Raw genomic sequence first — 15049 nt, 5'->3', positions numbered from 1 at the left:
AACAGACACAGAGCTCACTCAAAACATCAGCTCTGAAAAACATTTGGTCATGTCTCTTCTAGCAGTTTCCCCTAGCAGGAATGGTTTGCTGGATCCTGCCATTTAAATGTCTCCTGCTGGCAGCCAGTTTGAACCCTCCGGCCTTCAATCCATGAGCTCAGTACTAATGTCCTTTCACTCCTTAAAGTTCTCAGCTGAGAATTCTCCAAAGGAGAGGATACACCTAAAATAAATACAAGACTATACAAATATAATAAAATATGGAGTTCTTCCAGTTAAACCATTTCAGGCACCAAAATCTGCCTGTCCCAAACACAAATTATTCTTACAAGGTAAATTCTCTCCTTTGACAAGTAAACAGGCAATCAAGACAAACAGGTCAGCAGCTGGCTGGGCAACATCTAGAGCCATGGCCCAGAGGATTTACTTGTCTTTGAAGAATGTATTTCCTTCAAATAAGCTCTATTGTTAAAAGGGAAAGAAGATACAGTGAAGTTGTTACCTACAGGAACACTCAACCTTTATAAACCTTAGCCTTATCCACTATCTTCTGGGTAAGACTTTTCCAGACCCTGTAGCACTTTGGCATGATTGTACTTGGTAGAAAGGTACAAAAAAAGACCTTGGTGGTCTTTTCCAACCTTAATGATTCTATAAGGGTTCTATGATCACTTGTGACATGATCATGGAAGTGCAGTTGAAAGCTACTGGTTTCTTTTCCATACAAGATTCATTTGTATTCCCTTCATCATATCCCATTAGTAAAGCAAAAAATTCCTACTTCTCTGTAGGAGTCGATAGTTGACACCTTTCCCTCTTCCTCCTCCAGTTATTTAACTATGCAAGTTGATCTAATGACTTGCTGCTACCAAAAATCTCACCATTCGCTCCCTAGCCCATGGCTGCACCACCCACCCCTTCATTTTGCAGTAGCTCTGGCCCACATACCTTTCTAAAAGCCAGTTTGGCTGATTAAATCCCCTCCTCCATTTTTGTTGTTTGTTTTCTCCCATTTTATTGGATTAAATCAGCTCACTGTAGTTAGCCAAGCAGCAGAAACTGCACAAAGACAGCAGCTTTCTGGGCAGAAACAGAATTCCCAATTTCCATCAGCACTGAGCCGGTAACGTGGCTCACTGCATCTCGAAAAAACACACGGAGCCAACAGAGCAGTCAGGGAACCTGCCTCATGTGCACAGCGTAAAACCAGGTTAGCTGAGCTCCTGCTAAAGGCTCTGCAATCCACGCTGACTTTGCACGAAGACTCATGCCATCAGTTTCGCCAGCTCATCTGCTCAGGCAGCATCCTTCAACAGCAAGGTGGCAAGATCTGAACGCTGCCACAAGCACTGCTGCAGTGATCATCCAAGTGGAACCCTGGAGGGTGCAAAGCTACTGCTGAGGATTGCAGAGAAAACCAATAGGCACCAGATTTAGCAAGTAGGAGTGGTATCCACACAAAGAACTTTATTTTAATCAATACAGCAGTGAAAAAGCAAACTTTTAAAGAAGGAGGGGGAAAAAAAAGAGAGCTTTATGTCTGTATGTTTAATAAAAACACTTGCTCTAAGACAAAAATAATTTACATTCTGATAACTCACATTCAAAAACAGAGAAAGGCATCAGGGCATAACATTCAAATGAATACCTAGTAAAAGCAGTAATGTATTTGTATTAATAATCAAGAATGTAACACTGCAATATTTAATCTTGGATCTGTGTATCCAAACGTCATCTCCTACACAGCAATAACTGAAGACAGATACACCATTAGGAGCACAGACACTGATTTCTGTTACATTAAAAAAGTAGGAACTGTACTTAAAAATCATCTCCAAACTGGCACCACTCTGAGTGGCAAACAACAAAAAATAAACACTGAAATAGCTAAAGAAAAATATTTTAAAAAGAAATTCAGTTAACAAATAGGAATCACGATGCAGGATTACCTCTCCTCCAAATATCCACTTGATTATTTTGCTCCAAGGTACATAACACAGCACACAGAAGAGTTATTCTATTTTAGTATAGTACTAAAATGCAGGCTTTTGCCATTTGGTCCATTTACATTTTGTTGATTATTTTAGCCTGCTGTATTGGAAAGAAAAGTTGTGTGTCTCTGAATCTTTGGATACAAAAAACAGAGAAATTACATTCTTCAGCATAAAAGCAAATTTTTGAGAAACTTGTGCATTTCTTCTTTTTTGGGGGGTTTTTCTGGTTTTTTGTTTGGTTTTTTTGTTTGGTTGTTTTTTTTTTTTGGTTAAGCACATTTATTTTATTACTTTCAGTCATGCAAAAACTGTGAATTAATCCCATTCCAGATGAGAATTTTACCATAAAATTTAAATAGTCAATTTATCAGACTACAGAACAAAGGAAAAAAGCTTAATCCACATAATATCTTGCTACTGAACTCTATTCAGTTAGTCAAATTACACTAACCTTATACATTTGCATTCTTAGAGATGCAGGCATAACAATTCATTCGGAAAAACTAAAAGACGTGTTTAAAATAGAACAGATATGATAACTATACTTACTCATTTTTACATTAGAGGCTCAAACATTTATAAAACTACATGTATCCTCGACAGAACACAGACACTACATTGTTTAAACAAACTACAAGTAACCACTGCAGACCCGACAGTAATACTAAAGAAAAATTAATAATATTATTACAATATCAAATCCTTATCTTTCCTAAAAATTCAAGTGCAAATCACAAGTTGCAATTCAAATGTGTAGAGAGCTTGAAATGAGTAAAATAATTTAGGTGTATAACACTACTAATATTCTGTGTTAGCCACATAATATTCAAATAGAGATTGGAATTTCAGTTAGGGGAAATATTTTTTAGTGAAGGAGAGATAAAGCCAATGGTGTTGTCTCTGAAGGAGCAGGAAGAATCCTCCAACAAACATTCTGTCATTGCCAAATTGTGCCTTAGGCACTGTACTCAATTAGGTCGGTTTAGGCAAGTAGATTTGCAAAGCAATCACCTGTACAATCACAAACAAAATCTATTCACACTCTGAAGGTATGCAGCCTTCAATCAACATCTCATACTGTGTTATGGAACACATATATTATTCCTGTAGCAATAGGCACAGAAGACCTGTCCAAAGTCCCCCATCTCCACACCAATGCTTTAGTTTTTAAAGCAGAATCCGTATTTCCCAAATTTGATACTCATTCTCAGGACTCCATAGGGCAACTATCACCTATTGTATTATGTTAACTTGACATATACTACAGCAGAATTAGATATATACGTGAAAAATCCAGTTTGCAAAGATTACAAATGTATCAAGCTGCCAGTAAACAGTTCCTATATCTACATATGACGGTGCAAGTTAGCAGTGTCATAAAGGCACTTGTCTCTCACAGACAGTACTGTCTTCTCCATCAGTCAAAAATAGATCTTAAAAATATTTATTGTAACATCCGAAATGGTTTTTACTCCTTAAAGAGGTGCAAATCATCATCTACAGAACAATAATTCATTAGTTCCTCCTGAAAGAGCTGAGTGCAAATTATCCGTGATTGAATATATCTTTACACTTAATTCATTTTAATGCCATGCTCTCAAAAAAAGTCAAAAAACATGCTATAGTAGAAATGTGATTGGCACTAGCAGCCACAAATAAAAAGGTAGGTGCATACAACAGTATACAAGCAAGCTTATTTATGATGCTACTAAAACAATTAAGTGAATGAGTTGCAAAGAGAGACATTTCCCACAAGTCTTTCCAAGACATGCTTGAAGCCACACCTGACCATGTAGCACACACTTACATCGTCAGGGACATCTTTATAGCTGGCTACCTAATTTTACAAAAATAATTCCGAAATGCACATTTCACTTCAAAGTGAACTCTGTTTCTGTTTTCGTCAAATGTGAAAACCAGATGCAACAGCAGAGCTTAAAAAGACACCTAAGCAGCCACTACATAAAGTTCAGTGCAGTTTTCAAGGGTTTATGGATGGCAGCTTGGAATCCTCGAAATCCCCTTTATCTGTTCGGTATAAACGTACAGATTTTCCTCTCCAAGTCTCAGTACCTTAAAGCAGTAACTTGAAAGAATTTCCACCAACAAAAGACCTGGTTTTGCAAATCAAAGGGCTCAGGTATTACAAAAATTGACATAATTGGTTTTGCCTATGTAAATGCTAATTTGCAGCTGGCATTATAGGTCTGTTAACAGAGAAATCTAGATGGTATGACGGATGGAATAAATCAAGTAAATCCAAAAGCCAGCAGGCTTTTTGCCCTTAGTACTTTATGTCATAACAGCACATTAAGAGTACATCCAGACTGCTGTGAAGTTGCTGGATGGAGCTTAATGCCTGAATACTAATTTTCATGTCCAGTCTCCTTAAATAGTTTTGCCAGTACTATACCACAAGGAAGTTTCTGTGTCTTTGAAAAACCTGCATTCACTGAACATTGCACAAGGCTACTGAAAGAAAAACAAGGAAGAAGAAAAAAAAAACCAAGCTATTTGATCAAGTATTAAGCTATTCCTTCAGAGAATTGCACTTCTTTGCTTATAGCAGTGACCAGAATTGCTGATGGTGTACTGACAGTTGCCATGGCAAGTGGGTGACTGCGTGGGATAGCAGACATATAGCCAAGTCAACTGCTTATGCAATCTCCATTATTTCTGCAAGCACAGAACACTTTATTATGTGCTGCCAATGATCTTCATAAAGTGCCAAAGGGAAAAATGTTCTTCTGTGTCAGGCCATGGCTGTTTCAGTATTCCCATTCATCTGTTTTCATGTCCAGATAGTAAAGAATATTCTGTGCAAGCTTTACTGCCTGCTTCCTGGCAGCCTTACACCGCTCGTCACCTTGCGGATCAACAGCGTCCAGGGCTAGAAGTTGTTTTGTAAGAAGTTCTTCCAGTCTCATGTAATTTTTATCCGTTCTGTTTCCATCAAATGAAATCACCTCTTGCTGAATTTGAGACAAGTTTCCAAGAACAGTCCAAACTGCTTTATGAGACTGATGTTCAGCAGCAGTTTGCTCTGGATACATTTCCCTTTTTTCCAGCGCTTCCTTCAAATCAATATATGTTATAAGAGTCTGAACTTCAATTACTGCTCTTCTCCTGGCCTCTCTAATACATGGATTTTTTCCTGGACTCACTTCATCTAGCTGGGCAATTAATCCCTGCAATTCTGCTTTGGATCCCAGATACAAATCAGAAGCATTCTCTGTTTTTAAAAGTAAAGAATTAACTTCCTTCATCTTCTTGCGGATCTCTTCTATTTTTAGAATGGACTGATTTTGTGCCAAATCGTAAGCGTGAGTAGAATTTGCTTCTTCATCCAAGTCCAGGTATTTCTGCAATTTATTGATCTCTTCTATTACTTCCTTTCTGTAATTTCTTATTTCCGTGTGACCGCAGACATCTAAAGCATCCAAATCAGCAATGAGGCCTGTGAGCACACAGGACAGATGCCTGCAGGTATCATTACTACTCACTCCCATTAGAAGCGCAATAAGGGTTCCTCTGGCTTTGTTCACATCACACATTACAGAGTTAATTTTGGAGACAGAAGGATGTGCATCATTAGAGAGTGGCAGGGACAGCTGTTGCTTTACACCACTCTCTATAATCTCCTGAACAGCACATACCTTTGTCAGAGTGCGGTATCTTGCTTTGCGTAGAGAAACTTTCCCTCCAGTTTTCACCTGGGTAAGCCTCAATACAATGTCCTGAATTCCTTCTTCAAATTCATCACTTTTACAGTTTCCTCCTTTGTAAAAAGGTGTGATCTCGCGTTGCACAAGTGACTGTGCCTCCTTGAATAAAGCCTCTATTTCCAGTCTGCGGGGATGGTTTGCATTTTGTTCCAGTTCCTTCAGCAGCCTCTCGGTTTCCTGGGCAGCTCGCTTTCTGGCTTGCTGAATATCCCCCTTCCCTTCGGTGTCTACAGAATCTATTTCAAAAAGCTGTTTAGTAAGGCTCCTTTCCAATTTCTTGTAATCTCGGTCGGTAGACAGACCACTGAAGACAGCCACTTGCTGTTCGATCTCTTTGACTTCTTTCTGTATTTCATGTAACCGTTTTATGGATGGGTGTTGGTTACCCATATCCATTCCTCTTCTCTCGTCCAGCTCCAGATGAACTACAAGGAAAATGAGAACAAGACTTGCTTAAGTGCTACATGAGCACGCGTTGCAACTTTTACATTCTGAAACATTTCAACATTACAGCTATTTTAAGTATCTTCACCAATACGAATAAACCACTTGGCTGATATTTCACAGGCCTTTAATTTTTTACACCTTTCTCCCGGTCGGGCCGCAGGGGTGATGCTTTAGTTGCCACACGCCCAGCTCTCTCGGCTGTTCACCCAAAGCCTTCCCCACCTGCTCTGCGGCTGAAGCCGCCGCAGAACAAACAGGGCACCCGCAGCCCAGGGGAGAACCCGGAGCGGGGCGAGAACAGCGGCCGAACCCGACCGCCCCCGGGTGCGTCAACCCCAGGGCAGCGCTGCCTTCCCCGCACATACCTCGCTCCCCGTCATCACTCGCCGCCCCAGGCCCCTCCATGGCCACAACCTCCCGCCTCCCCCGCGGTGGGGCCCGGCGCAGCACGAAGAGGAAATGACACCGGGCCACCGCCGAGGCACCTGCGAGAGGTTCGTCCCCACCGGCCCCGCAGCGAACCCGCGCGGCGCCCCCGCCCCGCCTCACTTGGTCAGTCACTCACCGGCCGCCCGGCCCAGGACCCGCTGCCCGGCCCGGCGCTGCGCCACGGGCCGAGCGCCGCGAACCGCCCGAGCCCCGCCCGGCCCAGCCGCGCGGAGGGAGGCGGAGGCGGAGGCGGAGGCGGGCCCGGCCCCGGCCCGGCCCCGGCCCGGCCCCGCCCCGCCCGCAGCGCCCGCGCGGCAGCGTCGTAAAGCGCCGGGACATGGCGGCCGCCCGGGCGCTGCGGGTCGGTGGCGGCTGCCGCGGCCGCCTCCTCGCCTCCTCCGCCTCCTCCTCCGCCGGTGGCCGCGCGGCTGAACGCGGGGAGCGGCCGGAGAGCGCGGTAAACCCGGGCGGGGGGTGGCAGCTTCTGCGGGGGCCGCGGGGAAAGCCTCGGGGGCCGCCGCCCTCGCTGAGCCCGGAGCGGCGAACGTCCCCGCTGCCCCCCGGTAACGCCGGCGGGGCGGGGGCGGCCGGTAGCAAACCGCGTTCCCTGCCGCCTCTGGTTTTTGATGTGTTTGTTGAGGGCCTCGGTGTTCGGTGTTGGAGGGGTGCTGAGTTTCGAGCTGTCGGGTAACGCCAGGTGTTCCCGAACCCGGCTGGGGCAGGCACACGCCTGTGTGTGGGCACATGGATGCAGGAAGAACGACGGTCTTAGGAAAACTCAGAATCGTAGAATCATAAAATATGCTGAGTTTCAAGGGACTCACAGTCCAGTTCCTGGCCCTGCAGAGAACAGCCCCAAGAATCGCACTGTGTGCCTGAGAGGGTTGTCCAAAAGCTCCTTGAGCTTGTCAGGCTTGGGGCCGTGACCCTTTCCCTGGGGAGCCTGTTTCAGTGACCATCAGCCCTCTGGGTGGAGAGCCTTTAATATCCAACCTCAACCTCCCCTGACACAGCTTCATGCTGTTCCCTCGGGTCCTGTCACTGGTCACCAGAGGGCAGAGATCAGCGCCATAAAAAACTTGCATACTTGCTAGTTCTCTCCATGAAATATTTTAACAGAGTATCAGTAATAGAAAAAAAAAAAAAAAAGTTGATTTAAAAAAATACCCCTGTGATTCACGCCTGTGGTAAAAGAATTAAAGGTATCTTCTCTGTAGTGCATTTGTAATTAAAAGTACTTGTTAATGTACAGTGTTGGTTTTGGTCACAGTAAATAAATGCGCTTTATTTCTGAACTTGCTATGCTTGTATGCTTTAAGGTTCCATGGCGTTTGGGAATTTATTCCAAATGGAGACGTTCTTCAGAAATTCTCCTGCAGTGCTGATAACGTGTGGTGTCTGTGTTTCCTAGGGCCTGGGTTTCCGCCCCCCCGCGCACTCGCACAGCGACTGGATCGGGCCCCCGGACAAGCACTCCAACCTGCGCCCCATCATCTTCTACGTGCCCCCGGAGGAGTCGGCGCTGGAGCGGCGGCTGCGGGAGGCGCGGCAGGAGGCCCAGGCCAGCAACCAGCGCTTCTGGGCGCGGCACAACCGCGCCTTCCACCAGGTGAGCCCGGCCTCGCACCCGCTGCTGCTCAGCGCCCTCCTGCCTGCCTGAAACTGGGGGGGCTTGGCCTCTCTGAGGTGGGGCTCAGTTCTGCTTGCTGTTAATGTGCTCGGGATCACGGAGGAAATGATGTTTTTGTCGTTATTTCTTTAAATGATCACTCAACTAAAAATCCCACACATTTTATTGCTGTTTAGTGGCATGGAATATTTGCCTTTTTCCTGTCTTGCACTGATAGTATAAAGTTGTAGCTGCCCTACATGCAAGACCTGTCTGTGACTAGAGCAGCTATTGAAAATGATTCCATGGCTGGTTTTTCTCTTGTCATAAGTGAGAGAAATTTGGTGTAATTACCAAGACGGAATGAGATTAAATGATATGTCCCATTTCACTCGCAGTGTATCCCAGAAGGGCTAAAGTGAGTCTGTCTTCTTTCCTGATTTTGGCATCTTCAACCAGTGTGGCGTTTTTTGGAAGAACAGTAATAGTTCAGTAATTCACCATCATTTATGATGTTGAACATCATATCCTCTCAAAACTTGCAAAGATCCCAGAAAAAATGAAGCTTGTTTTTTTAATTCCACAGAACTGCTTTTTACATCTGTAAAACTTACACATAAATGATTATTGTGCTTCCATTTAAATAATTGTAACTTTTTTAGGCTGCATGTTTTTCTCTATGCTCAAAATCTCAGTTATACAGTATAGCACATTCCTATAGTTTGTCTTAAAAGCTGAAAAGTTTGAATCCTGTCAAACAACACTGAAGTTTGGCTGTAGCTTTACTCCACAAATCAGTTTTTTAAGTGTCAGTAGGACACTTGCATGAATTAATTGATGTGTGCAGGTAGCAGGATCTAAGTGACAATGTTACCAGTTTAACTAAGTCACTGGATTAAGAAAAGTGTTTAGTTGACACTTCCAGCTATAAGGAGTATCGCTGGTTATTTCAGAGGGTGTTAGACACCACATTGCTATGTAATTAAAAACAATGGTGAACTTCAAGGACTGACTACTTCCAATTCTGATGTGGAAAAATGTTTTAGGAAAAAGAAGAATTTATTTATTCAAGACTGAAAGCCAAGGGTCTGGAAATGAGAGATGAATCAGGTTAGTGAGATCTTTGTTAATAGTTTAGGATGCATTCTGAATTCTGTTTAACTTTGAATTTTGTTAGTTTATGCTCTTTGCATTCTGTTACAAGTAAATCATAGAGGTAGGATTTAGAAGTGTTTTCCGGAGTATGATAACAAAAGAGAGGAGGAGCTTTTCAGAGATGTGCCTGTGGGGGTCAGATCATCTGTTGCACTGTTCCCCCTCTAATTCCTTCCCTGCAGCCAGAGGGAATGTGCTGAAATCCTAGCCCAGTAATATAATAATTGTGTAGCCTAAGGAGGAAGGGGCTTTTTACTTTCACACCTCCTAACCCAGTAAGCTAGCCGAGATAAACATACAGAGCATTTGCCTCAAGTACCTGTTATGGTTGGGTGAATAAATTCAGAGTCTTTGGCTTCAGGTCCATGGTGTATGCAATGAGTACAATATTTTTCCTTGAGGGAGAGTAAGAAAGCTTCCAGAGAGATGGCAACTGCTATCTGCCTGTCTCTGCCTGAGCACAGTTGCTGTTAAATAGTTGTCTCTCTAATTCATTATGTGAAAATGAAAACAAAATGCCTTCATAATAATAGTGAATTGGGCATTGTAGTATGAGGTTGAACACTTTGTTCGCAGAATAATGATCTGCTTGAGTTCAGTGAAGCATCTGCTCTGAGGGTCTGTATGTCACAGACCATTATTTTTCTTTTCTGTTTGTATCCTGGTGATCAGTGTGTGGTTGAGAAATAATTTAAATTAAGTTCTATGTTGTTTCAAAACCACTTCTTTTATATTGCTATTTTGATTTTTTTGTTTTGTTTTTATACCCTAGAAGTAAAAGAGAATGACCATATACTTCCATTAAAAATAAAATTATATCAACTGCATGCTTTGGTTAACTGTTCTATAACAGAGCTGTGAGTGTATATAAAAATAAAAATACACATGAACAGTTGGAACAAAACTAACTTCTACAGAATGTATCTGTTTTGCTAATACCAGTATGAAGAAACAAATTAACTATAGGTGTTAAGCTAGCAACCTTCAAATGGTTTTAGAGTTAATTTGTCCCATATTATGTTAATCCATTGTAGTATGTTAGTTTTGTAAATAATGACAAATAGAACCAATCAATAATTTACATTCCTGTGATCAGTCTCAAGAGCCTTAAAATGCATTTTGGAACAGTAACAAGTTGAATATTGCAATTCCATCTTCTTCATTATGGGGCATTCAAATTTGACTGTCATTTTAAGGACACTTTGTGCCAGAAGGTTTGTGTAGGAATTGTTTGGTAGAGTTGAGAATATTTGCTGCTTCTCAGGGTTAGACATCTGTGCTGTAGCCACAGGTCTTATTCTTCCTTTATATTCTAGTTATGAGTGACATATTCAAAATCATCTTTTGTATTTGCTTCTCAAAATAATTGCCTACTAGATTGTTCAGAAATCTGACTGAACATAAACTTTTTGCCTGAAGTTACTTGAAATTTATCAATAGTAACAGAAAAAAAAGTACATCTGAAAATACCATGTCAGTTTTGGATAGTGTTCTTTTGATATTTATGGACTTGCTTTAGGGGAGGAAATTAAGTTACTAAATGCTCTTATTGGTACTGCTAAGGCTTCAGCCCTGTGAGAAACTATTTTATTCAAAGGATAGATACTCCTAGATCTATGCACTTTTTCATAGAGGTTCACTAGTTTCCTAAATTGTCTAAGAGCTCATAAACTTTATCAGTTCTACAAGTAATAGGGGTTTAAGGACTATACCAGCTTCAAGATGATCAGTCTTTTTAATCTGCTGTGCTCCCTCGATAAGTTTTAAAAAGTTGAAAGATAAAGGCATAATAACTTGTTCAGGGCTACACAGAAAGCTTGTAGGAGCAAGGAGTCAGACCTAGCATCTGAACCCAGTGTTTTAATCCAGAGAATTGCCTTGACTTTGTTACACCAAAACCTATTTTCAGGTCAAAAAGCAACACTGAATGCAGAGGAAATGGCTGACTTTTACAAGGACTTTCTAAGTAAAAATTTTAAAAAGCATTTGCAGTATAACAGGTATGTAGAAGGTATTTATGTTGACTATTATACATTACAGTCTAAGTGAAAGGTATAAGATCAAGTTTAAAATTTGAACATTTTTTTCTGTAATTGGTAAAACAGCACAAACCCCTGTAATTTTTGAATTTTTTTTCATGCTGTTACTAGCATTTGACAGAAATTTGCATTATCATTTAAGTGCTGCTGCTGCTTATTGTTGTTTTAGTGGAAAGATAAGCTCAAGTCTGAGATTTAAAGAGACAAGATCAGGCACATTTTATTATCCTAGGGCATGGGTCCTTTCATGCTGCTAATTGAAACTGATAAATATGCAAATAAGTTGAAAGTTCTGTATAACAGATTCTAGCTGACTGTTAAAGAAGAACTAGTAAATGTGATTTATCTCAAAGGAAAATTGTTTAATGGGAGTAATATTTAATAATCTCGGGTCTGTTATTTTGCATGTGTATAGTAAAAGTGATCAGCTTTGAGTTTGGCGAGGCATTAGTAAATTGATCACCTGAGCTTGTCCTGGTAGAAACTCAGCTACAGCTTGGAAAACCCACATCCAACCCTTCAGAACATCTGCATGGTTTCAGTGTTACTGTTTGTACAACAACTCTATAAACTGGATTGGGGATCTGAAAGGGCTGAAAAATGAAAAATGCAAACACACATACCCCTGCAAGTAGCTGTGCACACTTGAAAAAGGGCTAGAAATGAGGGAGGAATGGGAAGGTGGAGGAAGACAGCAGTTAATCCAGGCATACTGACCACTGAATATGAAAGCACAACTCCAGTTTCCTCTCTGTATTGGTTTGAGGGGTTATTGGGCAAAAAAGTGTCAAGTGTGACTGGGTTCCTAATGGTGTAATGCTAGTGAGAATTCTGCCATCACTGCAACTGATCTATAACAAATGATGGCTTAAATTTCTTCATATGTATTGTGTATAAACTATAAAATACTATCCTGTAAGAACAATTTAACTGTAATAAATATTTAAATATGCACATCTTGTCTTGCCCACAAAGGGGTAGGGGGGAACCTCATCATAATCCAAAGCAACAGCATGAAAAGATGGAAAGTAAGAAACTGGTTTTAGTGAAAGGATTGTCATTAAATTGCCTATAACTGATAAGTGGGAATGCAAAGGGTTTATCTTAGAACTGGTCACCAGTTGCCTTTGTTGTAGTGACCTTAGGAAAGTGTCGCATCTTCACAGTAAGATAATTCAGGCTTTGTGCTTAAACATGACCTTCCTTGCTGCTGACTTGTAAAATCAGGTTGTGTCAGCTGCATTGTTGTAGTTTCAAAGTGGAACTGCACAGCCCTGAAAACAGTAGAGCTTTTTACAGGCATTCTGAGGGGTCATATTTATAAAAATCTGTTTATGCATTTAGCTGTATGTTCTTTTGCAGTATTGCCAGCTGGCCTGAAAACTGGCAGCTAAAGCGTTGCAATGTCTAAAATTCAGTTAAAATTGAAGCAATGACTGTGCATAGATGCCTTGAATATTTAGTTCCGGGTACTTAGACTGGAAATACAATTTAGTTTAGGAAAAAAATTCAAGAAGGTTATAGGAAATTAAACATGAAAGGAGAAAAGAAACAGTTGCAATGTTAGCATGATATTTTTATTTAACATGACATTTGAAGGGGTAGCTCAGTGCTGCCTGTCAGTGTGAATTTGGCTACTATCCTTACTGAGAGGTTGGTATCTCAGGCTTATGTTAGATCTGTGCATGCAAGGTTTGCCCCAGACATCTCAAGAGAAGACCTAAATCCCAGTTTTCTAGTTCTAGAATTCTACGTATCCTATTGCTTCTTGTGAGCATTTTACAACATGGGAATGAGATCCTTGTTAGAAACTAGAAAAAAATTTTGATATTGTTTTAATTTGTAACAGGGGCAAGAACTTGAAGCAAGTTCTCAGAGGCTAAAAAGGGCTGATGCAGTCTATACTGTGTATAATTTGAATTGGTTCCAGAAGCTGTGCATGATTCATAAAAATTAAATTATTTAAAGATATAAAGACTAACTTTGGCAATATTAAAGGCATTATCCTTAAAAGATACTGCAGTAGAAAGATAATGTTTCCCGTATTGGGTTACACAATTAGTCTTTGAAGTGTGATTTGATTTTACTTTTTCGTACCCTTCTATGAGACCAACTCTGCCCTTTTCAACACATGCATCTTCATCCACACACAAGTATCTTACCTGAAGCACAACACTGGCAGGAAGTCAGTCCAGATAGCTTGGTGATCAGCTTTCCTTCTGAAACATGAGACATGGTTTTAACTATTTTATCTCACCTCATCTCAAATACAGTTACAACCCTGTAATCCACATATATAATCTGTTCATGGATGTGGATATACACATAGACTTTTTCATAGGTTATTTAACTCTTATTAGACAGGAAAAGTGTTACCACAAAGAACAGAAAATGCAAGTCATCACTGAAATGTCATTTGTCAATGCCAAAGGATATTGTAATATAATTGTGTATCTTTTTTTCTGTTCTTGTTCTGTGTGCTGATGATCTTCTTGGCTTTGGAATCCTAGAGATTGGTATAAACGTAACTTTAGGATCACATTCCTCATGGGACAAGTAGCACTGGTGAGAGCTCTGAGGTGGCTTCGTCGGAGAAAGAAAAATGTAGAACAGTAATCACAGCTCCATGAAGAATGCAACACTATATGCTATAAACTTGTGGTTTATAGTAATGTTCAAAGTCTGAATGGTTGATGCAATAATTACTTGAATTTGTTTGTTAAACTATGTAAATAAAAGTCAACACTGGTCTTAATTTATAATCAGTGTGTAGATTTCCTTTATCCTTTATTCCAAGAATATCTAAAATATTTCTCCACCAAAACACAACCAAGAAAACTTTTAAAACTGTTCCTTGTTCATGTCAGATGGAATGGGTAATGACTGTCCTGTTTCTGCTATAGAGTTATGGCTGCTAAATAACATGGGATTCAGTGTGCTGTACCTGAACTCTGGTCTCAGAATGATGTCTCCACCAACTGTATTAGTATATAAAGACAAAAATGCCTCATTTTGCAGCAGCTGCCTGTCTGGGGCAGTACCTATCCATAAGTAATACAACATGGGTGAAGGAACAAGTTTGATTTGTGAGTGTATATACCAGTTGTGAGTATATATACCATCAATTTAGAATAATCCTCTCTGGAGTGTGATTAGATGCTCTTTTGAATAAATATTTAAGAGATGATTTCATCAAAGTGCTAATGCAATAGGATCTTCCTAGGTTGGTTTTTTTTTTTAATTAAGAGAAATATGCCTCCCTTGGACAAAAGCTCCTCTGACCCATGATTGATAAAGATTTTAGTTGCTGAGCAATAAAATGAATGTGCTGCCAGTCATTTAATCTTGGTAGAAGACAAAGCTGGTAACTGCTGTATGGAGAACAACACTACTACCAGTATGCACTGCTTTCTCCGGTTCATTTCTTTCAAAAAAATATGCTGTTCTCACCAGTTTCTCCAAGGCACTGAAAACTACTTGCCTGAGGGTGATTTTTGTGGCCTCCAGGTAGGTAACATCAATTGGAACAAGGTTGGTTCAAGTGAAGTCCTAAAATGTTATGCCATGTATTTGTAATTTAAAAGAGGTCTCATTCCTCAGAATGTTCTCTCTGTCCATTTATACAGCTAAGTGATTTTTTTTATCCAGTAC

General features: G+C 40.8%; 2 protein-coding genes across 3 annotated transcripts; one reads left to right on the top strand and one right to left on the bottom strand.

Moving 5' to 3' along the window:
• Positions 1 to 2249: 2249 nt before the first annotated feature.
• Positions 2250 to 6819, bottom strand: BAG5 (BAG cochaperone 5). Of its 2 annotated transcripts, none has more exons than XM_048305983.1 (2): positions 6732 to 6819; positions 2250 to 6144 (listed from the first exon to the last, which is right to left on the bottom strand). In XM_048305983.1, the coding sequence occupies exon 2, from the start codon at positions 6113 to 6115 to the stop codon at positions 4763 to 4765; it is 1353 nt and encodes a 450-aa protein (XP_048161940.1). In that variant the 5' UTR covers positions 6116 to 6144; positions 6732 to 6819; the 3' UTR covers positions 2250 to 4762. The 2 variants fall into 2 exon arrangements, with proteins under 2 accessions (XP_048161940.1, XP_048161939.1); XM_048305982.1 differs by lacking the exon at positions 6732 to 6819 and adding an exon at positions 6532 to 6611.
• Positions 6820 to 6902: 83 nt separating this feature from the next.
• Positions 6903 to 14160, top strand: LOC125327066 (cytochrome c oxidase assembly factor 8). The gene is made up of 5 exons (XM_048305984.1): positions 6903 to 7052; positions 8007 to 8204; positions 9251 to 9314; positions 11269 to 11359; positions 13909 to 14160. The coding sequence occupies exons 1-5, from the start codon at positions 6933 to 6935 to the stop codon at positions 14012 to 14014; spliced, it is 579 nt and encodes a 192-aa protein (XP_048161941.1). The 5' UTR covers positions 6903 to 6932; the 3' UTR covers positions 14015 to 14160.
• The last annotated feature ends 889 nt before the right edge of the window (positions 14161 to 15049 follow it).

The sequence above is a fragment of the Corvus hawaiiensis genome, chromosome 6 (genome assembly GCF_020740725.1).
Source record: "Corvus hawaiiensis isolate bCorHaw1 chromosome 6, bCorHaw1.pri.cur, whole genome shotgun sequence".
Lineage (NCBI taxonomy): Eukaryota > Metazoa > Chordata > Aves > Passeriformes > Corvidae > Corvus > Corvus hawaiiensis.
Note: the sequence above shows the minus strand (reverse complement) of the source record. Positions and strands in the feature narration are given on the sequence as shown.

Bases quoted from the DNA above. Each gene is read 5' to 3' on its own strand.
- BAG5 (XM_048305982.1), bottom strand. From the start codon at position 6,571: ATGGAGGGGCCTGGGGCGGCGAGTGATGACGGGGAGCGAG. The intron at 6,145-6,531 runs GTATGTGCGGGG...TTTTCCTTGTAG, and splicing joins GAGTGATGACGGGGAGCGAG to TTCATCTGGAGCTGGACGAG.
- LOC125327066 (XM_048305984.1), top strand. From the start codon at position 6,933: ATGGCGGCCGCCCGGGCGCTGCGGGTCGGTGGCGGCTGCCGCGGCCGC. The intron at 8,205-9,250 runs GTGAGCCCGGCC...AAAATGTTTTAG, and splicing joins ACAACCGCGCCTTCCACCAG to GAAAAAGAAGAATTTATTTA. The intron at 11,360-13,908 runs GTATGTAGAAGG...TTGGAATCCTAG, and splicing joins AAGCATTTGCAGTATAACAG to AGATTGGTATAAACGTAACT.